The sequence below is a fragment of the Callorhinchus milii genome, unplaced genomic scaffold (genome assembly GCF_018977255.1).
Source record: "Callorhinchus milii isolate IMCB2004 unplaced genomic scaffold, IMCB_Cmil_1.0 Scaffold3, whole genome shotgun sequence".
NCBI classification, from domain to species: Eukaryota; Metazoa; Chordata; class Chondrichthyes; order Chimaeriformes; family Callorhinchidae; genus Callorhinchus; species Callorhinchus milii.
Genome location: NW_024704744.1, coordinates 94,182,008 through 94,209,449, shown reverse-complemented (window position 1 = coordinate 94,209,449; position 27,442 = coordinate 94,182,008). Strand labels below are relative to the sequence as shown.

The window sequence follows — 27,442 nt, the reverse complement described above, 5'->3', positions numbered from 1 at the left end:
CATTTACAGGTTATGGAGGGAGCGGGTGAGCCAGATGAAATGGAAGGGGTGGGGTAGAGGGGTGAGGGGTGGATGAATCTACTACCTTCAGACCTCCAAACTAACAAGGCAGTTGGATTAGGTTTGGATTTTGAATATCCCCATTTTGAATACATATAAACTGGCAGTGGCTGTTTCACAGTGGAAAATAGAATAATAATAATCTTTGCATTTGATGTAGCGCCTTTCACTCTGGAAAGATGTCTCAAAGCGCTTCACAAAATTTCACAATCATAATCCTTCTGTTTGATACATCGCCTTATCACGTCTTCAAGACGTCTTAAAGCGCTTCACGGAATATACTGTAAAGGGAATTGACTGCATATTTTGTGGGCGAAACGTGGCAGCTAATTGCGCTCAGCAGCGTCCCACAAACAGTTGTGGATTGTGGATTGAGCGACCAATTTTTTTTTGTGTCTGATACATGATATTATGATATCAGTATTCTTACAGCCAACAACTGGCGGATGTCAACCTCGCTGGTCACCAATAATGCATTTCATCAGACTTGTCTGATATGATTATAATGAACATTCTAGGGATTTTTATGCTATATTAATTAGATCACAGTAATATAATAAAGTATGTGATTATGTTAGCTCTGCGGCACCTATCATTCCAACAAAAAGATAATCTGGTTCACAGGGGACGATTTAATTTTTTTTAACAGATTTGATACGCGTTGGTTTACTTTCCAAATAAGGAGGATCACGTTCATTTAAGATGAGGCTCTCACTGCAGATTAACTCTTACTTTCAATAATTTATCGAGGACATTCACTTAGTGTAGGAATCATCGGCCTTTTGTGCTGCCCTGAACTCTCTACTCCACCGTCGCCAGTCATGCGTTTAGCCCCGAACCTCTAGGAAACCTGACTCGATCGCTCTTCCGTGCTCCTCTTTACCCGTCTTCAAATCGCACCTGAAGATGTTCGACCATAGCTAAGGTCATCTCCCTTTTCTCCCTGGCTCGGTGTCAAGTTCCACCATTGCTCAACACTTCCAGATGTGACCCCCACATGGAGGATGCTATACAAATGCATGTTGTTGCTGTTGTTGCAGTGGAACTGACTTCAATATCTCAGAACAGGGAGAGGATAATTATCAGCCAGTGTTTGTGCTATCCAGTGACTCTTTATGTGTGCCTTGTGCGGCCTTCAGACAAAGAATCGGCTTGAGCTCCAATATGATGGACAACAGCACCCTTCCTCCAAGTTGAATGCTCCGCAGATCTTTATTATTCCGGTTCATGGGAATTCATACACAACAGAGAAGCTGTGGGGAGGCATTGTTAACCAATGTGTCCCTCTGGCAAATTCCAATGGGGCTTCATCGCAGCTCAATTTCAAATGAAAAGACAATTTACAAGTAAGATATATCTCAAAAATCACCGACACCCCCACCACACACACACACACACACACACACACACATAAAAAGTTGGCTATGCACAACAGTAAAATCTTCAGAGGCCCAAAATCCCACCTACTTTTAGACTGCAAGACCATCTTGTCTTAAATAGTGTATAAGATGGCGCAGAAATGTGAGAAATTCTTTAATTCGGCCTTAATTTGGAAGGCAGTTTATTTTTAGGAACTGTGGAAAATCAGCCACCAAATTGATGCTAACTTTAATCAGCCTCTCGAGTAATGATAGATTTCTCTCTCAAGTGACTGAGAAACCGCATAGAGCTAGGATCGGAACTCCTGTCTCCTTGCTAACTGATCCTTGTTATCGAGCAAAGTGAACACGGAAAGAAACATGGCAGAGAGTAGTTGGCGGTGGAAGGGAGGGCGCCTGAGTTCGAAGGTGACCTGAGAGGATTACGCCAAAATTAATACGCCAAAAGCAGGACTTTGGCAGAGTACTGAGATTGACAGCTCACCAGGGGGTGTTGGCCAACTCTCTTTCTTTCGTTGTTGAAAATACATATTTATTTGAAAATATAATATTTGGTACAACAAAAAAATCCAACAAAACGCAAAGCACCACCGTTACACTGCGTTTTCTGTATCCTGACACTTAACATTTTATTCTTTACACGTTATATTCCCCGACAGGGCAAAACGTTGGGCCAATTTCCTTACTCCGCACGCCTCTTCTACACGGTGAGCATCTCCGCTGGGGTTTAGCGTTTGCTGTCAGCCCGGCCATTGTAGGAGCGGCTCCGGTTGGGGTCAGGCCCCACCTGGCCCTGTTGGCGTGGCTGTGCCGAGCTTCGACGCCTCCCGAAGCACGTGGTCCCTGGCGGCGGAGTGTGCGAGCCTGCAGCAGGCCGGCCCCCCCCCCCCTCTGACGTGGTGCTGTGCTGGTACACCAACTGGTTTCGGGCGACCACAAGGGTTGGTGATCTTCCGGACGCGCTCGTTGTTGGTCTCGCCATGTGTCGTGAGAAGTGGGTTGTCCAACTATGTTAGCCGGGCAGCAGGGAAGTCTGTCCTACTCACTCTCCGGGGTCAAGTAGTCAACTGTGCTCAGCCACGACAGAGCACGTCACTTTGTTTGTTTGCACAGGAGGATCCCAACTGATGACTCTGATTGTGGATGCCCTGTGATAAAGAAGGGTGGGACGGGGGAGGGGTGAAGAAGGAGAGAAGGGGAGGGGGCACATTCATGTGTTGAAGCAATGCCAGTCCATCAAGAATGCCCTGCGGATTCGTTAGTTTGTGGCCGTTCTTTTTAGTGCCCCTGCGCCTCAACAAAAAGCCTCCTCGTTCAGAGGCCCAGAGAGAGGGGCGGGTTTCAAAGGCAATATATGAGATACGAAATGGGATTGAAAAGGTGAACCCACACTTTTGGATTCACTAAGGAAGCAGGACAGAGGGCACAGAAATACTTCCTAGTATCTGTCCCGAAATTCCCCATTAAGGACAGTCGCTAAGAAGTATTTCTTTATTGAGAGGGTAATTAACATCTGGAACAGCTTACCAGGAAGGGTGGTTGTAGATCAAGACGCTGGACTGATTTAAGAAACGGCTCGAGGCTGTAATAGGAAGATGTGGACATTCTGGCAGGATCAGATCAAAGAGACTGAAGACACCTTCTACTACCTTCCCAAGTGGCCAGGTTTGGTTGGGCTTTCTTCATCCGAACCCTGCTTGTGATTTTTTTATATAATCTTGTAAAAGACTGTCAGCTGCTCGAAGTCATCCTCCAGGCTTTTGTGAGGTTCCTGGTTTGGAAGTGCTGATATTTCATGGGCACTGCTGTCTTTGAAACATAGAGCTGTGGGAAAAAAAAGGAAACCTGTTATTACACATACCCTGATTGTTAACCTTTCGTTACTCTTCAACGTGTCTGTTTTGTTAATTACACGTCACAGGTTTGGTTCCTGGCCTAAATGCTGTCGTGGGCTGGTTAGAGCAATAGCCTCGCAAATGAGAGGACCTGGGTTCAATTCCCCGACAGGGCAAAATGTTGGGGAAGTTTCCTTACTCCACACGCCTCTGTTTATCCAGCAGTAAGTAGGAACCCGGCTGTTAGTCGATTGGTGGATTGCTTTTCCTGGGGTAATAATCCCTTCAAAAAAATAATAATAATAAATTGCTCACTTCAATTCACGACTGTTTGTGGGACACTGCTGTGCGCAATTGGCTGCCACGTTTTGTCCACAAAATATACAGTCAATTCACTTTACAGTATATCTTGTGAAGTGCTTTGAGTCGTCTCAAAGACGTGATAAGGCTCTGTATCAAACGCGAGGATTATTATATTAATTGCATGATTAAGGTCACCTGTAATTCTGTTTACACATGGTTTACACCCGGTGCATAGTACAGATGTGTTAACAATTGCTTTACACATGGCACATAATATTCTCCACAATCTTGGTTTGTTAATAAATGTCTAGGTCTGTACCCAACAGCTGCGCCTGCAGTGTCTACGTATTATTGCAAGATTACTTAGAACTATTCTCGAGGGATTCCAGTTTCGGAGCCCAATAGCAGCTGAACCAACATTTAGCTACAAAATAGCTGCAAAACACTGCCGCCCAATGTCTTTCATGAGACTTTTGTATGGGAGTATCGTTCTGTACGCAAAATAACTAGAACTCGGCACTGCACAAAGGACTAAAGCTACAGCTCCTGTTTGTGTGATTTTTATGTTGTACCATCTGTCTGAAGTGACAGTGAATTCAACGTCTTTTTGGTGCTGCAATCCAAATGTTTTTTTTGTTGTTCTTGTCGGCCTCAGATGGCAGTGGGGACATGGCTGGTTGCAGCTGCACTTTGCCTGGTTACGCTTACACCATCTCACAGCGGACTTTTGTGTGGCCCACGGTAATGGACCATCTGCCGTAGATTCTTCTCATGCGGGGGTCAACGGCAGTGCCAAGCTTGTCTCGCCTGGCGAGGGCGAAAAGTAAGTGGGTACCTGAAAGCAATTTGTTCCTTTTGGGCAAATGTTGCTTTTTTATACAATACTGTAACTACAATTCAAAATAAAAACTCCCATTTATATATATGTGTATATATTTATATATATATATAACATTTCCTATATTTTACAGGAATATTTGTTGCAACTGGGTCCTGTGTAGGAAAATGCTGAACCTTGGCTCTCTCGGGTCCAATGTAATTTGATCACTAGAAGCTCATTTAGAGCTTCACATCCTCCATCATCTCCGCACTCGGCTCTGTGTGAACATCAACCCCAGCCTTGGCAACCTCCACTACCTTCACCTCCCTGTGCCCCAGCAGATCAACTGCAAAATATTCTGACCTTCAAATCCCTTCCTGCTCTTGCCAAATCACACCTCTGCAATCTCCTACACCTCCTGTGCATCGTCTACACTCCTCAAACTCAACCCTGCTGCATTTACCTCACCCCTTCACCCTAATGGACAAGCAGAAAGCCTTCTGCCACTGTGCCACCACTCTCTGGAACTCTGTCCCCAAATCCCTTCAATTTGTGTCCTCTTTATCCCTGTCTTCAAGACTCATCGCTTTAATCATTCTTTCAATCAACGTCCTCTATCCCCTCTCGTCCCAGCTCTCTTGGTTATCCACTCCATTTCTATACCACACTTTGAGATGTTATCTCCGATGCTATTTACAAGTTGTTAGTCATTTTTCCACCAAGTTCCTATAATGAGATTTACAGTTATACATAGTTAGGATAAATCATGGCTATTTCAGTGTACGATTAGACAACTCTGTAACTACTGGGCTTCATTTCAAGATAGTTCCCTCGAACTTTTGAAACCAAATAATGATTTAATGTTGTATGCCAGGCCACTAAAATAGCCTAATTTCTGCTAAATCCTTATAACAGGATGTAGCAAAAAATGCTCTTTTTAGGGGTCAACATAAAATAACTTGGCCATTTTTATTCTTTTGCATAATTTAAAATGATTGGGTAATTTTTCCAGATTATTACTGGTGTGTCAGTAATAATCCCGTAACATAAATAAACAAATAAACAAATAATTTGTTCACTCCATCCACGACAGTTTGTGGGACGCTGCTGTGCGCAATCGGCTACCGCGGTTCGCCCCCAAAAATACACAGTCAATTCACTTTATAGTATATTCTGTGAAGCGCTTTGAGACGTCTCGAAGATGTGATGAGGCGGTATATCAAACGCAAGGATTATTATTATCAAACGGTGCCTATTCACTATTCAGAGATATATAACTTCAAACAATGGAGGTTGCGGGTTCAAGTTTTCCCAGACTTTGACCTTGAGTCGAGGCTGAGATTCTAGTGCAGTACTGGAGGAGCATTTCATTATTGGGGAAGTGTCATCTTTTAGATGAGACATTAAACCAAGGTACCCCGTCTACCTCGTTCAGGTGTACGGTAAAGATCCCGTTTACACTATTCAAAAAGAGAAGGTATTTTTGCCCAGTTTCCTGCCAAAATCTATGAACAGATACATGAATTGATTACCCACTGAATGTTTCTGGGACCTTGCTATGTGTGCTAAAAATAGCTGCCATGCGTGCCTACAACGTTATAGCAATTCCCCAGGATTAGGGGTTTCAGTTATGAAGAAAGAGACTTGATACTTTTTTTATTACAATTGAGTAAGTTGAGGGATGACCTGATTGAGCTCTTCAAGATAATGATTACACAGAAGTAAATTATTTCCAATGGTCGGCGAGTTAGTAATAAGAATACTATAATTCAGATAATCAAAAATAAAGGGGAGGTTAGTAAAATAAGGCATTGTGAAAATGAAGGTTCTTTCTTATCTGGAACTGAAGGCACATGCCACGGGCTATTTTTGTAGTTGATTATTAATGTTGGCTCTTTTGGAAAAATGATTCATCTAAAGTGCTCGAACAGCGTTTACTGGTGAGAGTTTGGCAAAGGTTTCAGAGAAGACATATTCCATGGAGGGCTCCCAGATGGTGATACGTACTGTATCCACTGACCTAGATAGACAGCTGCGACAACGGTGCACGGGAGGCTAATTTTTATTTTGTACATTCATGTAATTGAGTTTACATTTCAGTGCCAATTCCTGCTAAGTAATGAACAGTTTTGTAATGCTAAGGGCATTGGTTTGAGACCGCCCAATCCTTTCAACTCAGTGAGAGAGCAGAATTTTACCCTAGGGTGATTCATTTTATTGGAGAGAATATTGGCCAACACCCCAGGAGAAACGTCCTTCTCTTTTGCCTTGAGATCTTTAATGTTCACCTGAACAGCCAGAAGGAACTTCAGTTTAATTTCTCATCCAGGGACGACACCTCCAACAAAAGCAGCACAGCCCAGCAGTGCACTGGAGTGTCAGTCTGAACTGGGCATCAAAGTCCCAACATTGGGGTTGACCTTCTGGCTCAGAGGCAAAAGTGCTATCAACTAAGCCGGGGTGACGCCCTGTCTGTATTATAGCGCCTCATCACAGTGCAATACAACCACAGCTTGGCTTTATATAGCACCCTTCACACAGGACAGCACATTGGCAGGGTTGAATACCAACCAAGGGAGAACGGGTATTCAACCATAGGTGAGGTCAAAGAGAACGATTTAAAGATATGTTAAAGAGGGTGGTGAGCCGGAGGGATGGGAACAGGGAGCTCCAGAGATTCGGGGTGTAGTTGCTTAAAGCACGGCACCAATGGTCGCGCGGTGAGGTCGGGAGAACATACAGCAGACCTGTGTCAGCAAAGGACTGGGGTACGAGCAGGTTTGAGACATGGGGAGTTGGTAGGGCTTAACGGCAGTTTCTCAAAGCGCTCAGGACACTGTGTAGGACTTCCCTCCCTTATTGAAAAGGGTCAGAGAATCTTTACTGTCTCTGGGGCCCGTCTTAAATTCTCAGTTGAGAGATGGCACCTCTGACAATGCAGCAGCACTGCACAGGCGTGTTAGTTCAAGGGAGACTGTGAGCTCAATCCCAATGGGAAGCTTAAATGCACAACCACTGAGACAATAGGACCTCCCAACTAAACCGAGCTGACACCAGATGCCAAAGGACAGTGTGTTCACCCGTAGGGTGTGTGGGGGGGAGGGGGAAAGTTGCATATGGGAGAAAAAGCTGGAAGGGAAAAAGAGGCATATGCATTTGAAACCAAGGTAAAAGATCAAATGAACTGAATTAATTAGCAAGAATAGCAATGCCTCTTTGTTGGTTTCCTCTGAGCTTTGCACAAAACAAAGAGCTAATACAAAAATATATTGTATTGTAGCTCAGTACTGCCTGCAACAGGGCACAGGGGCCGAATACCTCTTTGCTGGGGACAACATGCTAACTGTCCAGAAACAATGGTCCCTTCATGTTATCGCTGAAATATAGCATACGGGAGGTGGGGGGGAAGGGTGGGGGAGAGTGAGAATTTGGAGGGTGGAAGGGGGTGGAGAATGGTACACATTATTTCCTGTTTACACCAGTGCTTCACCAGGTATTTATTTACAATCTCCCAACCCAAAACGTGCTCCCGAACCCGTTCCTTGCTCTCACATTCCATGTAACTGTTCAGTATTTTGCCTGTTCTGCTTCTCCATGAGTTGCCGGCCCTGCTCTCTGAGTTTGTATGCAGTGGATTAGCTCAAAAATCTCTCGCTAATCCTCGAGCGGCGTGAAAAAAATTGTCTTCCAGGGCTTTATGCGCACTAAATGTCTCTATTGACGGAACTGTGTCATGGTCTGCCGTTCAGTACAATGGCCACCTCTTCCTGGGACAAAAGGATGGTTAGAGCCAGGTTTTTGGTCGGCAATCAATGGAAGCACTTTCAAGGGGGCTTTACTCTGAAGCCAACCTCATTACCAGCCAACAATGTGATCCCTGTACATTTGCTCTCCCTCTCTCTCCCTTTTCCACTCTCTCTATCTGTTTCTTTGATTGCAGGAGGCATTTGCTCTCATTTTGATGACGCAGTTTTTAAGAACCGCAGTTGCACCACCCACCTACCCTGTACATTCTGGATTCCAAGTTAAGATTAAATGGAAGAATTTTCCACCATCTTAAATTTTAAGGCAAAACAGTGGTGCAAATTCACACCTGGTGAAATGTCAGGCCTCAAGAGTTAATCAGTCAACTCGGCCTTAGTTGATTTTTTTATCTTCCTTTGCCAGAAACGCTGAGGTCAATGATAGCCCCTGGGTTGGCCCTGACTCACATCAGTTAACTCAACGTAGAACCAAGATTTGACCCCGCGACCTTCTCACTATTTTGGGTGGTGCCTTTACCTACTGGGGAAAATCAGGTCGTTTCTGCGAGTGATCCGTGTGGGCTCATTCTTCTGTGAAAGAAACCAAGCACGTTCCAAGCGCTACGGAATCAACTGGGCATCACGAGTTCATGGATTCCTCTCCAGTGAATTTCACCAATAGATACTTGCCAATAGGGCGTGCGTTTTCGGAGCTGGACAACAAACAGTCTAAACTAACAGAGTTCTATGTGGTTTTCAGTAATCCCTGCGTGCCACCAGCTACGTTGAAATCAACATTGCACAAGACCACTTGTCCTTAACCAAATAATTGATTCGCCCATCCCTCCGACACACAAAAAAAACAGCACTCTGTCAGCCTCCAGCTGGTGTGAGGCTTGAATCCACAACCGCGCTGTTCAGAATTAAAGATGCTACCAACGACAACTTGCATTTTATATGGCGCCCTTCACACGGGGTAGCGTCCCAGAGCTCTACCAAGTGCACCAAACTGATGTGATTTATAACAGAGCTTCAACACATCATTCTTTTGTAAAAAAACAGAGGCTCTGGGTAAAGGGAGCCGGGGGGGGGGGGGGTGGAGACAATACAACTGTGCTTGGAACAATCACCAAACTATTACTAATATGGACTGACAGCAAACACAGCAACAAAAGGACTATTATTCTGCAGTCTGGCTAGTCACAATCCTGCTCACTCAAAAGTGTCAGGATCCAAGGGCCCCAATCGGTGTGCAGCACTATGCCTGTCTGCAAAGAACACTGTCATCCTTTAAGTGAGTCGTGGTAAGTGAAATCGCTCAGTTTAAATAGCTGCAAAGCTGCACGAAACTCTTGCACAAAAGCAGAAGATTGGTGGACCAAGGAGTAGGTGAAGTGGGAGGGAAGATGCTACTAGATGTATCTGAGAAAATACAAAAAAATCAAAGGCCTAAATTTCCCCGAGACTTGACCCCTATGACCATCTTGTGTTAAAATTTAAGATGGTGTAAGATTGTGGAAAAGTCTTAAATTCAACCTTAATTTGAAAGCCTGTTTTACAAGTTCTTAAAAAGATAAAAAGACTAAATTTAAGAATTTTTAATTCTAAGGCAGGGTGACCTCAAATGTCTGTTGGGTAGTTCCACGGATTTACTTTCCGGAATTAGCTAAACGGGATGCATCCCTCCAGGGAGAGAGTGCACGTAGGTACAACAACAACAACAACAACAACAAGATTCCATTTATAAAGCGCCTTTCACGTCAGGAGGACGTCCCAAGGCGCTGCACAGTTGGGTCATGACCCGAGCAGGGGGAAATGGTCAGGGGGGGGGAGAGAGCGGGGGGAAATGGTCAGGGTGGGGGGAGGGAGGGGGAGGAGGGGGGGGAAGAGAGTCGAGAGGGGAGCTGAAGGCTCGGTCAAAGAGAAAGGTTTTGAGACCGGCCTTGAGGGAGGAAAGGGAGGAAGCGGCGAAGGCACTGGGGGATGGGGTTCCAGAGCCTGGGGGCGGAGAGGCTGAAGGCCCGACCACCGATGGTAGGGCGGTTGGGGCGGGGGACGTGGAGCAGACCGGAGCCAGAGGAACGGAGGGTACGGGCAGGTAGATAGGGGGATAGTAGGTTGGAGAGGTAGGAGGGAGCAAGGCCGTGAATGGCCTTGTAGGGGTATAGCCATGTGTAGGTGGGAGGCATGGAAATCTCAGCTTGGTTTGGATACCCTTAAGCACGGCGATGGGTTTCCGCGTGTGTCAGACATCTGGCTGACCAGGAAATAAATAAAAAGGTTTGAAGGTGAGGAGAAAAAGAAAAGGGATTATTGGAGAGATTTCTAGGGAATGGGACAATTGCGCCGAGGGGCTCAATCACCAGTGATGGATAAAGTGAGAAACATCAGTTGAAAAGGCACGGAGCACAGGCAAGAGAATAGCAATAGAGGGCATTTCATAGGTAGGAAGGGACGAAACTGTAAAGTGATTTTAAGGTCTAGTCCTTCAAAGGTCTAAAGGATGAAAGTGGATCCACTGGGGTACTGGGATATAACCTTTAAATATTAAAAGCGCTTTGAGACGTCTCAAAGACGTGACAAGGCTCTATATCAAATGCAAGACTTATTATTATTATAAAAAAAATGTGGAATGCAGTGGTACTTCAGAAGGCTCTTCCTTTACATTATGCGAAAGTACGGCAGATTCCCCCGGTTCGATGACGCTGAAAACTCTCCCGTGTAAAATGTATTTCTGCTGCTGTGAATTCCTTCTATAAAGCCACAGTTGTTAGGCCAGTTCCTCCCTTTCAAAGGGCCACCATTGTTAATTATAAGAAGCATGATCTTTGCACAGAACTCTACACAGAGCGTATTTGTTTCACTACTCACCCTATTCAAGAACCTTAGTTAGAAAATACAAGCCACCACTTGACTCTTTGTATGTAACTCCTCCTAACCGTTTTCCTTTCTTGACTCTTTGTAAGTAATTGGTCCTAACCATTTTCCGTTCAATAGCAATTAAAGCATATTGTGTTAAAGATATTTGCTAGTAATTCACTGCTAAAAACCATGATATAAGGCCAACGGGGGTCTAATCTGCAATAATGTGGAGTCCTGTAGCTTAAGGGTTAGGACACTCGCCTCGCAAGCAAGAGGACCTGGGTTTGATTCCTGGGCAGGGCGAAATATTGAGAAAGTTTCCTTACTCCACATGCCTCTGTTTATAACTAGCAGCAAGTACGAACCCTGTTAGTCGATTGGCAGGTCACTTTTCCGTGGTAATAATCTCTTCCAAAAAAATAATAATAATAAATTGGTCACTCAATTCACGGCGGTTTGTGGGACACAGCTGTGCGCAATTGGCATCCGCGTCTCGCCCACAAATGCAAATCAGAATTAAATGCAACGATCATTATTTTATAATTAATGTACTGGCAAACCAGTTGCTGTTTTTGGCGTTGGTATTTGCGAATTTCAGATTGTGAGATCCACAAAAAGGGCCACTTGTGAATTCCAGGCTGGTAAAGTTTGAAAAGAAATCCAGTTTGGGATCTTGCAACAATCAGATATTTATTATCAATAAAATAAGTTTACAGATATTGCATTTTAGACATTAGATTTCACAAAGCAAATGTCTACTGAGGAGTCAGTGATTTACGGTAAATGCATTGAGTCATGCTGAGTTATCTTACCTGCAACACAAGAGGCTCATTATTTCCAACTAATGATCTCATGTATCTCCAGACACCAGTCACCTAATGCCATTCAACTCCAGACATAACTTACTATGTACCTACATACACAGTCACCTGATACCATGCACTGATACACTAGACACCTAATGCCACACACGCCAGTCACTTGATCCCATGAATCTCCACACACCAGTCACCCGATATCACACACCAGTCACCCGCTATCAAGCACCTCCAGACACCAGTCACCCAATATAAGCAGCTCCGGCTCTCAGTCAGCTTTCTGAAGTACTTTGAGACGTCCTCTGGACGTGAAAGAAGCTATATAAATGTAAATTGTTGTTGTTAGTGACATAATTAAAGCCAGGGGTATGCATTTGAAGATGGTTAGCATTTGGGCTATGAAGCCCAAATCACATTTTGTGCCCCCAGTAGATTTAAAGGCATAAAAGCTATATTTATTTTGTCACATAACTGGCAGAGAAAGCAATAAGTTTTAACTTGAAACTTATATTGATGTTCATAAATTTATGATGCAAGAACAACTTGGTTACATTTCAGCTTGAGATTTCCTGCCAGTGATGTATTTATTATCTGATATTTATTCAATAATCTGTTTCAAATCAACCAAATTACAGATTGGGTCAAGTAATAATAATATAATAATAATAATCCTTGCATTTTGTCTCAAAGCGCTTCACAGAATATACTGTACAGTGAATTGACTGTATGTTTTGTGGGCGAAACGTGGCAGCCAATTGCGCACAGCAGTGTCCCCACAAACAGTCGGAGATTGAGTGACTACATTTTTTTATAATTTTGAAGCAATTATTACCCCCAGAGAAGCGATCCACAAATCGACAAACAACTGGGTTCCTACTTGCTGCTGGGTAAACAGTGTGATGCAAGGAAACTTGCCCAACGTTTCGTCCTGCTCCGGAACCGAACCCAGGTTGTCTCGCTTGCAAGGTGAGTGCTCTAAGCGTTTCGCCCACAAATATACAGTCAATTCACTTTACAGCATATTCTGTGAAGCGCTTTGAGACGTCTACAAGACGTGAAAAGCGCTATATCAAATGCAAGGATTATTATTATTACAGAACTCCGCAATTGAGTCAGGTACAGAAGTGATGACTGAAAGTGAAGCATCACTGACAAGAGAAATGTGACTGAAAACACTGAACTGTTTTTTTGCTGCAATACCTAACAACTTATGCCCAGTTTGGAACGTAGCACACGCTGCTTTGAAGAGATAGCAATACTGGCATTTGATACATGCTTTATCACAATGAAAAACCTCAAACTTACATATGAGTTATTTTGAGGCATAGTAACTGTTATAATAGAAGTAATACCATGCGCTTGATATAATGCCTTTTTGTTGGAACGTCTCAAAGTGTTTCGCAAGTGCCAAGTGTAGTGACTGTGTATTTATAGGCAAACATTTTGAACATGGCAGCCAATTTGCACAAAGTGAGGCCCCACAAACAGCCATGTAGAGGCAACATCAGGACTGATTCCGAGTCAGGCTTCTTCTAGAGACAGGCTCGCCTCTGGACACAAACTAGTGACAATATCAATGGCTTTTATCAATGGCCTTCTTCATTCAGACCTCTATTGTGATTATGATGCGCTGAGATCAGGTACAGTGACACATGCTCTTAAATAAACTAAAGTCTCTCGCTTTAATACGAGGTTCCTTAATTTACATAAAAGCCTTTGCTGTTGCTGACAATTGGGTTTGGCTCTTTGGACCTGAGTGCTGAATGTCATTGAAGGAACTGCTTCCTCTCGCACCCCTGCTGTTTCCTCTTACTTAGTCTCTCAATGAGGTTTACCAAATCATTTGACTAGATTTGTGTCCTCAGTGCTCTTTATTCCTTTTGTTTCCTGCCCTGGCAGACTCTCCATTAAACTCTCAAAGCCATTCACATTTAAATGACCCTGTGCTTTGGTGTGGAGAAGGAAATGCATTTGAATGCTCCCTTCACTAGCACAGTATAAATACAGCCCGCAGATCACTGCAAATTGTGCTGTGCTCTTCTATCACTATGCAAAACAACAATCTAATAAGCTGCTCACTGTCTGTGGTGCTGTTAATACTATGGCTCTGCTATAGTCCCCATAGTCAAGCTCTGCCACTGTTAAGTGCTCCGAGATGCTACCCCAAGCAAAGGGTGCCATATAAATAATAATAATCCTTGCATTTGATACAGTGCCTTATCATGTCTTCGAGACGTCTCAAAGAGCTTCACAGAACATACTGTAAAATGAATTGACCGTATATTTTGTGGAGGAATACAAGTTGTTGTTGGCAGAAATTTTATATCTGCTCTTATCTGCAGTGGGTTTGAATCAATCATTTATAATAAATAAATAATCATTGGATTTGACAATAGCACCTATAAATGTCAAAATGTCTCAAATCTATCCGTTGTATGAGGGATTAAAGTAAGGTTTCGCCTGCCTGGTCAGGCAAAAGTTATAAATCTCATGACAATGTTTGAAAAGAGAAAGCAGTTTCAATAATCCTTCACATAAAATTGGTCATTCACTTTATCGCTGTTTGTGGGACATTGCTGTGTGCAAATTGGCTGCTGTGTTTGTCTACAAATACAGTCACTACATTTTACAGAAACTTTGTGAGTGCGCCCTCTCTTACTATGGGGACCCACCACTCTTACCTAATCCCACAGAATTTCAATGTCGGATGACAAATGCCAAGGCTTGGGGACTCCAGAGTGTGCATTGGGGTACTGATGCAGTTTGATCAGCCCAAACCATATTGTCTTCCATTGCAGAAGACTAGCTACTTGTTTAGGTAGGAACACATTATCTGTTAGGGCTTTGGTTTGTAGGGGTATCGGGAACCAAACATAAAAAATCCTAGCCCCTAGAGACTGGTAATGCTCCTCTCAAGTTCTCTCAACAAGCCAAGCTTGTCTGATGTATCATCAACATGCCCTAGAGCACGGACCTGCATGTCTCAGGAACCAGACTGTTGCCACTGCCACAAAGGATCGCCCATTTCTTCCGTTTCATCTTGGAGCAAATTTAGCTGAAAAGCAACTCTTAAGGATAGTCACTAGTTGGTCATCAGTTATCGGACAAGCGCAGTTTTGGGCCATCAGAAGGTAGAAAGAAACACAACTTAACATAAAATACGTGGGATCACTGGCACCATCCTGCTGACCGCAGCCTGAACACGTACACACCCTTCCCCATTGAGTGATGGATCTACCAATTACAAATGCAGAGCTTCAACATCAGATGCTTACCTCTTTGCATATCAATCAAGGCAGTTATCAAGCCCTGGATATATAAACATGTGTAAATGAACCCAGACTCCAGGTAATGCCTTCCAGCGGTTATCGCCTTGAGCCTCAGAGTTATGAGGGACTTCTGCCTTCAGCGTGAAGGAAGAACTTACACAGGACAATTTATCTGTCCAATTGTTTATCTTTATAATAATAATAATAATCCTTGCATATGATATAGCGCTTTTCACGTCGGGAGGACGTCCGAAAGCGCTTCACAGAACACACTGTAAAGTGAATTGACTGTATATTTGTGGGCGAACGCGGCAGCCAATTGCGCACAGCAATGTCCCACAAACAGTCGCGGATTGAAAATGACCAATTTATTATTGTTTTTGGTTTTGGAGGGATTATTATTAGGCTCTGTGTGGAGTAAGGAAACTTGCCCAAGATTTCGCCCTCTGCCTGGGATTGAACTCGGGTCTCTCGCTTGCAAAGCGAGTGCTCTAACCACTGCTCTTTCTATCTGTTTTGCCTAATCAAAGACGCTGCCACATTTTTTTCCCCCAATTGTTTTGAATTTCAGATGGTTCACTGTTTGAATTCAAGCCAAAATTGTACCTGAATTCAAATAGCAACCGCAGCCTGCAATAACAGCCACTTGTGTATTTGGCTCAGCTGTGCGCGAGAAGCTGTCAGACAGCTGATTCTATTAGCATTCGTAGTGTTCAGATAATTACAGTGTCTCGCGAGGCCTCTGTTACTGATATAACTATGCATTTGTCAGATCGGCTTGAAAAGGAGTCGGTGTAAATTGCTGGTTGTATTTTGCTGGTGAATGCCTCCTCTTACACTGACATAAAAGGCCACTGGTACATGTCAGCAAACAGGTGGATGTTAACAGCACAGTGTGACACAATTTACCCCTTCCCCCACTGTCCGGCCATCTCCTTCTACCCCTGCCCCCAACCCCAATTGCACACGAAGGCAAGATGCACTGCTTCCAGGCCAGCTTGAACTGGCTGCATTTGTATTATAATAATAATAATTAATCCTTGCAATTAATAATGTGCCTCAAACCTCAAAATGTCTCAAAGTGCTTCACAGGTAATTATTGCCGAGTATTGTGACTGTATTTGTAGGAAAAGGTGGCAGCCTATTTTAAGTACGGCATGTCCAACAAACAGCCATGAGGTGAATGACTAATCAGGAGGATTGTTGGCCAGGACACTGGGAGAAAATCTTTTTCTTCCGGTGTGAAATCTGACATGTGCTCAGCAGATTTTGAGTTCACTCTGTTTCAGTGCCTTAAAGCAAAGGTTGATAGTTGGGCGTCAATAATATTTTTACTGGTTTTGTAGAAATACTTACAGTAGGGAGAGCATACGGAAGTCAGTTCCAACCCAGACATGGCTCAAGTTGAATTACTTTCCGGACTAGAACATTTCCTTTTGGAAAGCAAGCTCGCTTGATGACTCGCTGGGTAAGTGCACTGCATTGTAAACTTTGAATGCGATGTTGAATCACAAATTCGCCTGCCTGTTCTTTTGGTGAATACTGAATATCCTACAGCACTATTCAAAAAGAGAAGAGTTTCTTCGGGTGTGTTGGCTTACAGTTGTTCAGATGAATCGATCTTGGCTGTTTAATGGACCTTACAAAAGCGTTTGCTTACAAAATTACAGATAATTCAACAACAATTACTCGCGCTGGACTATGAGACGCCTCAACATGATAGGTGCCAATTAAATGTAAGGGTTATTATCATTACAGGGCAATCCCATTATAAGTCTGTTGTCTGGATCCAGTATGTCTAGGATAGAGTCATAAGCAAAAGACAAATGTGCATACTGCTCCTGATCACGTGTACAACGTTCATTAACTGAAGTTAGAGACAACATGAAAGTTGGCCATAGTTCTAATTTGTGTTTATCCACTAAGCCTATTGTTGAGTCTTGTAGCTTTGTGGTTGGAGCACTCGCCTCGTCAGTGAGAGGACCTGGGTTCGATTCCCGGCAGAGCGAAATGTTGGGCAAGTTTCCTTACTCCACCCGCCTCTGTTTATCTAGCAATAAATAGGAACCTGGTTGTTAGCCGATTGGTGGATCGCTTTTCCGGGGGTAATAATTTCTTCAAAATAAATAAAAAATACTATTAATAATTTGGTCGCTCAATCCACCACTGTTTGTGGGACGCTGCTGTTCGCAATTGGCTGCCGCGTTTCGCTCACTAACATCCATACAGTCAATTCACTTTATAGTATATTCTGTGAAGTGCTTTGAGACGTCTTGAAGACATGATGAGGTGCCAGAAGCAGCGATCTGCCAATCGACTAACAACCTACTCACTGCTAAGTAAACAGAGGCTTGTGAAGTAAGGAAACTATCGCTCTGCTGGGAATCGAACCCAGATCCCCTTGCTTGCAAGGCGAGTGCTCTAACCACTAATCAGGGTTGCCCTGTATTATTAGGATTATTATGCAGTGAATGATTAAACTCCAGGACGTGGTTGTTCTTTATTGAGTAAGCAAAGAATAGGCAGGGTGCTATAATCTGTTCCTGTAATTTAAGAAAAGTAACAGGCAGAAAGTCAGTTAACTCTCACGGTAAATGAGTTTTGCTAAAGACGAAGTTCATTGTTTTGCATTCTATCCAGATTCTCAGATTATCTTGATATTCAGGAAGGTGGAACAATTCAAGCATTGCTTAAAAAACGGATAAAAATCAGATCTGTTGCTGCACTAAATTATACTCAGCAAACAAAATGACTTGTTAACTTCAAGTGTTGGAGGTGGAAAGGCCTTTGGTATTCTGAAGACCAATTTACATAAACAAACATCTGAAACAACACCACGATAACAGGTTACTTGTCCACGCACACAAAAGCTGTGTCTCTACCAATGCAGCACTGGGAAAACACAGTGTCCCAGATGACAGGGATGGTTCACACACTGCCCTTTCACTCTATATGATATATCTCTTCCTCTTTTCTTCCCTATAAAATTCAGTATTAATTTTAAAACCCAGTCATTGCAAGAACTGCTTCCAAATTAAGAATTTTCTACAGTTCTGAAGGTATTAAGGTCTGAGTTATGATTCCATTTCCATTCTTTCTGCGTGATGGTTAATGGGCATTTTTGTTGGTCAGTCAGGTGTCTGCCACTTGCGGAAACCCATCACCATTCTTAAGAGTTTCCAAACCAGTCAAGAGTTCCATGCATCCCAACTACACATGGAAATCCCCCGGCTTTGGAAAGTATTGCACACTCCCTCCCTGGAGCTAAGCGTCCTGCTTACCTAATTCCGGAGAGTTTTTGGTGTAGGTTTGCAAGAGCCAAGGCATGGAGACCTCAGAGTGTACACTGGGATATTGCATTAAAAGCACTGTCTGGCAAGCTTTCCCACTGCTTGTCCAGCTACAACAACAACAACAACAACAAGAAAATTCCATTTATAGAGCACCTTTCACGTCGGGAGGACGTCCCAAGGCGCTGGACAGTTGGGTCAGGACCCGAGCATTGGGGGGAAATGGTCAGGGTGAGGGGAGGGAAGGGAGGGAGCGAGGAGGGGGTAGAGAGTCGAGAGGGGAGCTGAAGGTACGGTCAAAGAGAAAGGTCTTGAGACCGGCCTTGAAGGAGGAAAGGGAGGAGGCGGCGTAGGCACTGGGGGATAGAGTTCCAGAGCCTCGGGGCTGAGAGGTCGAAGGCCACCGATGGTAGGGCGGTTAGGGCGGGGGATGTGGAGCAGACCGGAGCCAGAGGAACGGAGGGTACGGGCAGGTACGTGGGGGGATAGTAGGTCGGAGAGGTAGGAGGGAGCGAGGCCGAGAATGGCCTTGTAGGCGAGGATGAGGATCTTGAATTCAAGCTAGAATCACCCTTCACATTAGGGCTTTGGCTTGCAGGGTTAGCAGGAGCTGAGCGGGTTGATACCCTGCCCCCGGTGACTGGTCTGTCCTTCCAAGTCCTGCCGATGAGCCAGGATGGCTATGCTGTCATCAGCAGTGCCCTGAACCTGTCCGGCTCAGGAACCGGATTATCAAGGATTGACTTGATTCTGACATTCCATTGCTGAGCGTGTAACCTTGGAGCTAATTCAGCCACTTACCTGCCCAAGGAAAATAGTAGAATCAATTTGTTATCCGTCCCTGGGAAGCACTAGGTTAATCCCTGGCCTATGCTCATCTAAGGCCTACAATTTGACGAACTCTTCACCTGTAAGATTATTTTGTTTTAAAACAGAACCATAGCTAATTCTTAATCTGGTAGCCTCAGAAAGAAACAAGACTGAATTTATGACATTTTCAAATTTAGCGCCCATTCAAATTCTAACACAGAATCGTCTTACTTGCCAAGAGTTGGCTAAAGAGATGTTCCAAAAAATGAGGTCCCGTCTGCTTATTCTTCAGGTAGTCATTAAAGATTTCATAGTGCTAATTCAACAATCCTCCAGGTAAATTTACTAATACCCTCACCGCTGTTTAGTGGACCCTACGGTGCATAAAATAATTACTGGTAAAGCATTTTGAGACATTACGATGTGACACAGAGCTGTAAAAATAAAGATCTTTCTCTATTTCCGATTAGATTCATAACATGCACTTTGAGAAGATGTCACTCAAAGTTACAATTCTACAATTCTAGTAATCTATCGAAAAGAAGTCTTGTTTGTGTGTGTGTGAGTGGGTCGGGGCGGGGTGGGGTGGGGTGGGGGGTAGTGCCCCAATAACTTGCTGCTTTAGTGTTGGTAACCAGACCAGTATATTTGAGGACCTTGCTTCGAATATCATCAGCGTAACTATGGAATGGAACCCGAACATTGTCAGCAACAGCAGTAAGAAATTACCGTAACATCCCAAGTGAAAAATGACCTTCAGGGAAATTGTTTCTCCTGAAGGTTTCATTAATAGAGTCTTTTATTAGCACAGTTACTTCTAAATGAACTAGGCAGCGTGTGCCATTACCGCTATCTGACTGAGGGCTGAAAGCACACACAGTAAAATTAGTCTCTTCCAGCTCTGTTTGAAAAGCTCTTTGTGCGAGAGTGTCAGGGAGATGAGACTGGACCAGATTTATAGCCAATTAAACCTGCAGGATTCCTCCGCTCCTTGCAGAATGAAGCATCCGCAGAGTAAGTAGCTTGCCGGCTCTTGATCCTAATCTCTAATAACTGAGCGAGTGTGCATTGTCTTGTTTAGCTTTGCTGTTTACACCTCACGTGAATGAAAGAATGAATGAATCAATGCATTAAATGAAGCATTATATATGTATATTAATGGCCTCCCTGAGTCTTGGTAAGGAGAGAAGGAACTTGCATTGCTTCAGTGAAATTTGTTGATATTCCTTAAGAGTTTTACAGTAATTACTGTTCAGTGCAATGGCCTTTCGGAGGGGGTACAAAGCGGAAAATCTGTACAGGATAAGGGACAACACCTTGCATTTATGTAGCGCCTTTCACTGAGGATATCTTGAAACTCCACCCCCGCCCCTCCTGAATCCAACCCCAGCTTGGGTGCAAACTCTTGACTGTCCAGTGCTATTGGATGTCCTCCCGACGTGAAAGGTACTACATAAATGCAAATGTATAAGATTATTATTAATATAGCGCGAAAAGCATTATATACACAAATTTGTTGTTGTTATTGTTATTCAAGGGCCTCTTGTTAATAACAACAAATTGCATTTATATAATGCCTTTTGCGCTATATTAATAATAATCTTTCCATTCGATACAGCGCCTTGCCACGTCATTGAGATGTCTCAATGTGCTTCACAGAATATATCTTGAAGTGAACTGCCTGTATTTTGAAGGCGAAACGCGGCAGCCAATTGCACAAGTCCTGAATTGAGTGACCAGTTTTTTTTTAAAAAAATGCAGAAGTCTAGACTGAGACACCAATGCAGAGCTCGTGGGGGAGATGAGCACTTTTAGGCTATAAGCCTATTTACTTAGGCAATAACCAAAGTAAATATTGTCGCCATTTTAGGTGATCGACACCATCTATGCGATCAGTTTAAACGTGAAAGCCGCTGTTTGAGGTGTTGTTCCCAGCGGTGACAACGTACACCTCAAGGGCAAAAAGGACAAATCCGTGCATTTGAAACTGACAAGAGGATAAGTTATATTAATGATAATCCTTGCATTTGATATAGTGCCTTATCATGACTTTGAGATGTCTGAAAGCGCTTCACAGGATATACTGTAAAGTGAATTGACTGTGTATTTTGTGGGTGAAACGCGGCAGCCAATTGCGCACAGCCGTGTCCCACAAATAGCGGTGGATTGAATGACCAAATTATTATTATTACTATTCATTTTTGAAGGGATTATTATACTCGATCCTGTCCTCAGCTGCACACCTCCACAATAATCAGGAACAAAAACGCTGATTGAAATTAAACCTGACAGAACTTGGAGACATTTTGGCATGATAAGGAGCTATAAAATGCAAGCTCATTTCGTTTATCTTTTCGGGCAGCTAATCTGGAATGGCAAGGTGATGGACGATGAAAATTCGCACACAAATATACAGTCATGACATTTTACAGTTATCCTGTGAAGGCTTTGAGACGTTCCGTGATGTGAAGGGGCTATATCAAATGCACGGCTTGTTGATGTATTAGAATTCTGCTTATGTACCTCTAGCCCAGGCCGTGTGAAAAGTGATGCAGTTAGCAAATCAGGTCCGGTGCTGTCTGGCTTGCACAAGGATTTTGGATATAGTAGGGCTGCCAAAATATTACCTTCATTTTGATAACATGAACCGTGAGCTCTGGAATTCCAGCTCATCATAGCCCGTAAGACCATTTGGTCTTAAAATTGTGATATGTTGCTGAATTGTGGAAAATGCTTAAATTCAGTCGCTCATTTGGAAGTGGTGTTCCACCTTTCTTAAAAAGGGTGAATTTAGGAATGTAAAGCAATTCTGCTCCATCTTACACCTTTAAAACAAAATGGTCTTACTGGTAGAATTTTGCACCTTAGGAGCAAGAACGCCTGGTTGATTTTTATTTTTAATAATCCTTTTGTTTGATATCACATCATTGAAACATCTCAAAGTGCTTCACAGGATTTTACTGTAAAGGGTAATCTGTCTGTATTTGTAGATGAATGTGGCAGTCAATTTGCACAAAGTAAAATAACGCAAACAGCCAATTGCAATGATGGAGCCCATTCACTCACCACTACCACAAAGATCAGCTAACCCAATTATTCAATTGGATGGCACACCAAACACCACACAAAACAACATTGCTTTGGCCTATTATGTTTAACTCTAGAATGTTAGTTTCATTTTTAAAAAATCTGAAAATTGAGGGAGGATTTCTACCTGGTTTAAACTTCGGCCTTTTTCTTAGCATTTCAGAGTTATGCAGATTTTGAAACCAGTTTTTCTGCGGGTTTCTTTTTTTTAAAAAAAAAGTCTAAGCTTTACTCCAGATGAAATTTCTTCCCCAGGGATCGAAGTTCAGGGGTGGAAGTTGACTGATATAGTTGTTGGTTGTTTTGTGTGGAATGAAATGATGACTCTCAGATTGGTTGCCTTCTGAGCTGTTGTCAGGAAGTTGCTCAGCAAGGACAGGTTTCATTTTGTGGCCTGGATTTTGAGTTGCTGCAGCAACGTTTCCTTTAGCTCCCTATCAGTTTATGACCTGCTGGTGATCATAATACAAGCCTGTGATCTGGCTTAACTGGATAAGAGCATTACCGCTTGCACACAAACCATGTGCTTCCTGTTTTGTCAAGAAAATTGCTCTTGATTTGAGTTGGGCAGAAAAACGAGAAGACTTCATTCTGTCTCGGTGACGAAAGGCCCCGTGAACAGCTCTGCTGCTCTCCTACCTTAAACTCTAAAACAAAATCTTTGGTCATAATTGCAAATGTGCTTTATGCTAGTTTTGGAATACTTGTCAAGGTTAATGACTTTTGAACCCGAGGGTGTGACTTTACAAGTTCAGTTCAATAGGGTTACTATTGCAACAACACATCATCAGGAGGGTAAATGACCTGTGTTGTATGTGAATAAGGGGCCCACATACTATTACTGAGCCAATGACATATTCAACAGTATAGGCAAAAGCTGCCCGTCACTGCCTCAGCTGATGTAAATGAAAGATTTGTTGGAAACTTAAAAGCAAGAAAGTTTTTCTTTTAGAAAAGTGACTAAACGTAATGGGTGTGTCCAGTATTCTAAAGTGAAATATGATTGAGATGTTTCGCATCATCATAATAATACATGTCAGGACTTTGAGCTCAAAGTCTAGGCTAACACTCCAGTCCGATATTGGGGACCTCCCCAATAAAACTGAGGTCCTGTCTGTTAAGATGGGCATTAAAGATCTGAATAATACAATTTGGGAAAAAGAAGGGAGTTTACTGAGATCTTTCAGTGCTTAAAATGGCTGTCATGCTTGCTTAAAGATACGGTCATTACACTCGACTTTAATTACGATAAAATGTTTTGGGACATTGCAATATAAAGGACTATTAAATAGCTCGTTTTTTAAAAAATATCTTTTGTCTCCAGCCAAGCAATAAGAGTTCAACCTAATTCCAGGGTTTGGAATTGGCTGCCGCTTTTCGCCCACAAAATTTACAGTCAGTTCACTTTACAGTATATTCTGTGAAGCGCTTTGACATGTCTCAAAGACGTAATAAGGTGCTATATCAAATGCAAGGATTATTATTCTAGGATGCGGAATACGGATTGTAATTTTTTCCATCTGGTATTTCCCTCATCATGGCTGGAAGTGGGCAAGCCCTGGAATCACTCGTATATTCATTAGATTTAGACGTGATATTGGTGTTTAAGAAAAGCTTGTGCGTTTTTTTCCCCACTTACTATGTCATGACAGGCCCTGGGTGTCATTGGATTCTTCGCACTAAAGCATTGCTGATAGTGCTGTACTGGCTGCAACAATAACAGACTGAAGATGGAGTTGCTTGGTTGGGAAATAATAGTGGAATATATCGTGCATCAAGTCCAGAACCATACATGCACATACACAGCTGTATTTCTGCCCCAGGTGTGTACACAGCTGTGTCCTACACCAGGTATACGCACAGCTGTGTTTTTCCACCAGGTGTTTATACCCTTCCTCTCCCCCTGACTCTGGGTCAGACTCCGCCACTGGCGAGCACTCTAGGAAGCTACCCTGCGAGAAGGGTGCTTTATAAATGCAAGTTGTTATTGTACACATCTTTGTCCCGCACCAGGTGTGTGTACAGCTGTGTCCGGCACCAGGTGTGTGTACAGCTGTGTCCGGCACCAGGTGTGTGTACAGCTGTGTCCGGCACCAGGTGTGTGTACAGCTGTGTCCGGCACCAGGTGTGTGTACAGCTGTGTCCGGCACCAGGTGTGTGTACAGCTGTGTCCGGCACCAGGTGTGTGTACAGCTGTGTCCGGCACCAGGTGTGTTTACAGCTGTGTCCGGCACCAGGTGTGTGTACAGCTGTGTCCGGCACCAGGTGTGTGTACAGCTGTGTCCGGCACCAGGTGTGTGTATACAGCTGTGTCCGGCACCAGGTGTGTGTATACAGCTGTGTCCGGCACCAGGTGTGTGTGTACAACAGCTGTGTCCGGCACCAGGTGTGTGTGTACAGCTGTGTCCGGCACCAGGTGTGTGTGTACAGCTGTGTCCGGCACCAGGTGTATGTATACAGCTGTGTTCAGCACCAGGTGTGTGTATACAGCTGTGTCCGGCACCGGGTGTATGTATACAGCTGTGTCCGGCACCAGGTGTGTGTATACAGCTGTGTCCGGCACCAGGTGTGTGTGTACAGCTGTGTCCGGCACCAGGTGTGTGTATACAGCTGTGTCCAGCACCAGGTGTGTGTATACAGCTGTGTATTATGGGCTGTCATTCTGCTGTCATATAATGCTTGCATTTGATATAGTGTTTATTGGGATGTCGCTATACAAATGTAATCTTGTTGTTGTTGCTTATCATTTCAAAACACCTCAAAGTGCTGTCACGTGTAGTGGCTGTGTATTTGCAGGCAAACACAGCAGCCAATTTGGTCCCAGCAAGATGCTGGAGGCAGCCATGGATGCACGTGCCTTTACGTTCAGCAAGAGGCACCACATGGCGATCAGCAATGGGAACCCTGGAAAATTTTTCACTCTCTCTCTGCCTCTCTCCCCATCCCAGCCAGTTGTAGCACCCCTGGTGCTATCTTAGCTAAGGTTGACCAACTCAGCACAGGCCCAGTGTCAAACACAGGACCGTGCTGGCCTGGACAACGTCTCTGCAGAGTGAAAGAGTTGACTGGTGTCAGATCTTTTCTGTTCTCAATAAGTACAGTTCAGGGGCTTCAAACCTTGATAAATATTGATATAACTCATGGGGACCACTAGACGACAGCCTCTTGCAGCTTGGCTCACGTTGCTTCCGCACTGACCATGCAAATAAATATCCTACCAGAATATCTGAACAGAATGCAATACTCAGCTGCAATAATACCTTTTGCGCATTTTTCTCCTGCCAAATTCTCTCCTGCCCCCCTCCCGGAGATATTTCATGTTTTTTCCTTCCCTTCCTGGTCTGGCCTGTACTGGGGCACACATATTGCCTCTATTGGGGTTCAGTTCACAGATGTTAGGCATTCTTCAGTCTTTCAATCCTTCAATCACAATCAAATAGCTATTATTTATGTGTGAGTCTTTACAGGATCACAGGGTATTTGACGGGAGGTGGGGGAGGGCGAATCAGAGTTGTACTCGATCCTGTCCTCAGCTGCACACCTCCACAATAATCAGGAACAAAAACGCTGATTGAAATTAAACCTGACAGAACTTGGAGACATTTTGGCATGATAAGGAGCTATAAAATGCAAGCTCATTTCGTTTATCTTTTCGGGCAGCTAATCTGGAATGGCAAGGTGATGGACGATGAAAATTCGCACACAAACTATACAGTCATGACATTTTACAGTGTATCCTGTGAAGTGCTTTGAGACGTTTCCGTGATGTGATAGGGTGCTATATCAAATGCACGGCTTGTTGATGTATTAGAATTCTGCTTATGTACCTCTAGCCCAGGCCGTGTGAAAAGTGATGCAGTTAGCAAATCAGGTCCGGTGCTGTCTGGCTTGCACAAGGATTTTGGATATAGTAGGGCTGCCAAAATATTACCTTCATTTTGATAACATGAACCGTGAGCTCTGGAATTCCAGCTCATCATAGCCCGTAAGACCATTTGGTCTTAAAATTGTGATATGTTGCTGAATTGTGGAAAATGCTTAAATTCAGTCGCTCATTTGGAAGTGGTGTTCCACCTTTCTTAAAAAGGGTGAATTTAGGAATGTAAAGCAATTCTGCTCCATCTTACACCTTTAAAACAAAATGGTCTTACTGGTAGAATTTTGCACCTTAGGAGCAAGAACGCCTGGTTGATTTTTATTTTTAATAATCCTTTTGTTTGATATCACATCATTGAAACATCTCAAAGTGCTTCACAGGATTTTACTGTAAAGGGTAATCTGTCTGTATTTGTAGATGAATGTGGCAGTCAATTTGCACAAAGTAAAATAACGCAAACAGCCAATTGCAATGATGGAGCCCATTCACTCACCACTACCACAAAGATCAGCTAACCCAATTATTCAATTGGATGGCACACCAAACACCACACAAAACAACATTGCTTTGGCCTATTATGTTTAACTCTAGAATGTTAGTTTCATTTTTAAAAAAATCTGAAAATTGAGGGAGGATTTCTACCTGGTTTAAACTTCGGCCTTTTTCTTAGCATTTCAGAGTTATGCAGATTTTGAAACCAGTTTTTCTGCGGGTTTCTTTTTTTTAAAAAAAAAGTCTAAGCTTTACTCCAGATGAAATTTCTTCCCCAGGGATCGAAGTTCAGGGGTGGAAGTTGACTGATATAGTTGTTGGTTGTTTTGTGTGGAATGAAATGATGACTCTCAGATTGGTTGCCTTCTGAGCTGTTGTCAGGAAGTTGCTCAGCAAGGACAGGTTTCATTTTGTGGCCTGGATTTTGAGTTGCTGCAGCAACGTTTCCTTTAGCTCCCTATCAGTTTATGACCTGCTGGTGATCATAATACAAGCCTGTGATCTGGCTTAACTGGATAAGAGCATTACCGCTTGCACACAAACCATGTGCTTCCTGTTTTGTCAAGAAAATTGCTCTTGATTTGAGTTGGGCAGAAAAACGAGAAGACTTCATTCTGTCTCGGTGACGAAAGGCCCCGTGAACAGCTCTGCTGCTCTCCTACCTTAAACTCTAAAACAAAATCTTTGGTCATAATTGCAAATGTGCTTTATGCTAGTTTTGGAATACTTGTCAAGGTTAATGACTTTTGAACCCGAGGGTGTGACTTTACAAGTTCAGTTCAATAGGGTTACTATTG

At 43.4% G+C, this 27,442-nt stretch overlaps 1 protein-coding gene across 1 annotated transcript in view; it reads left to right on the top strand.

Moving 5' to 3' along the window:
- Nucleotides 1-3,034: 3,034 nt before the first annotated feature.
- foxn2a (forkhead box N2a) overlaps nucleotides 3,035-27,442 on the top strand; it is a 42,043-nt gene continuing 17,635 nt past the window's right edge. Inside the window, exons 1-2 of the mRNA XM_042333169.1 lie at nucleotides 3,035-3,104; nucleotides 4,298-4,400. Coding sequence (XP_042189103.1) covers nucleotides 3,035-3,104; nucleotides 4,298-4,400 — 173 coding nt within the window. The remainder of the gene's footprint in view (nucleotides 3,105-4,297; nucleotides 4,401-27,442) is intronic.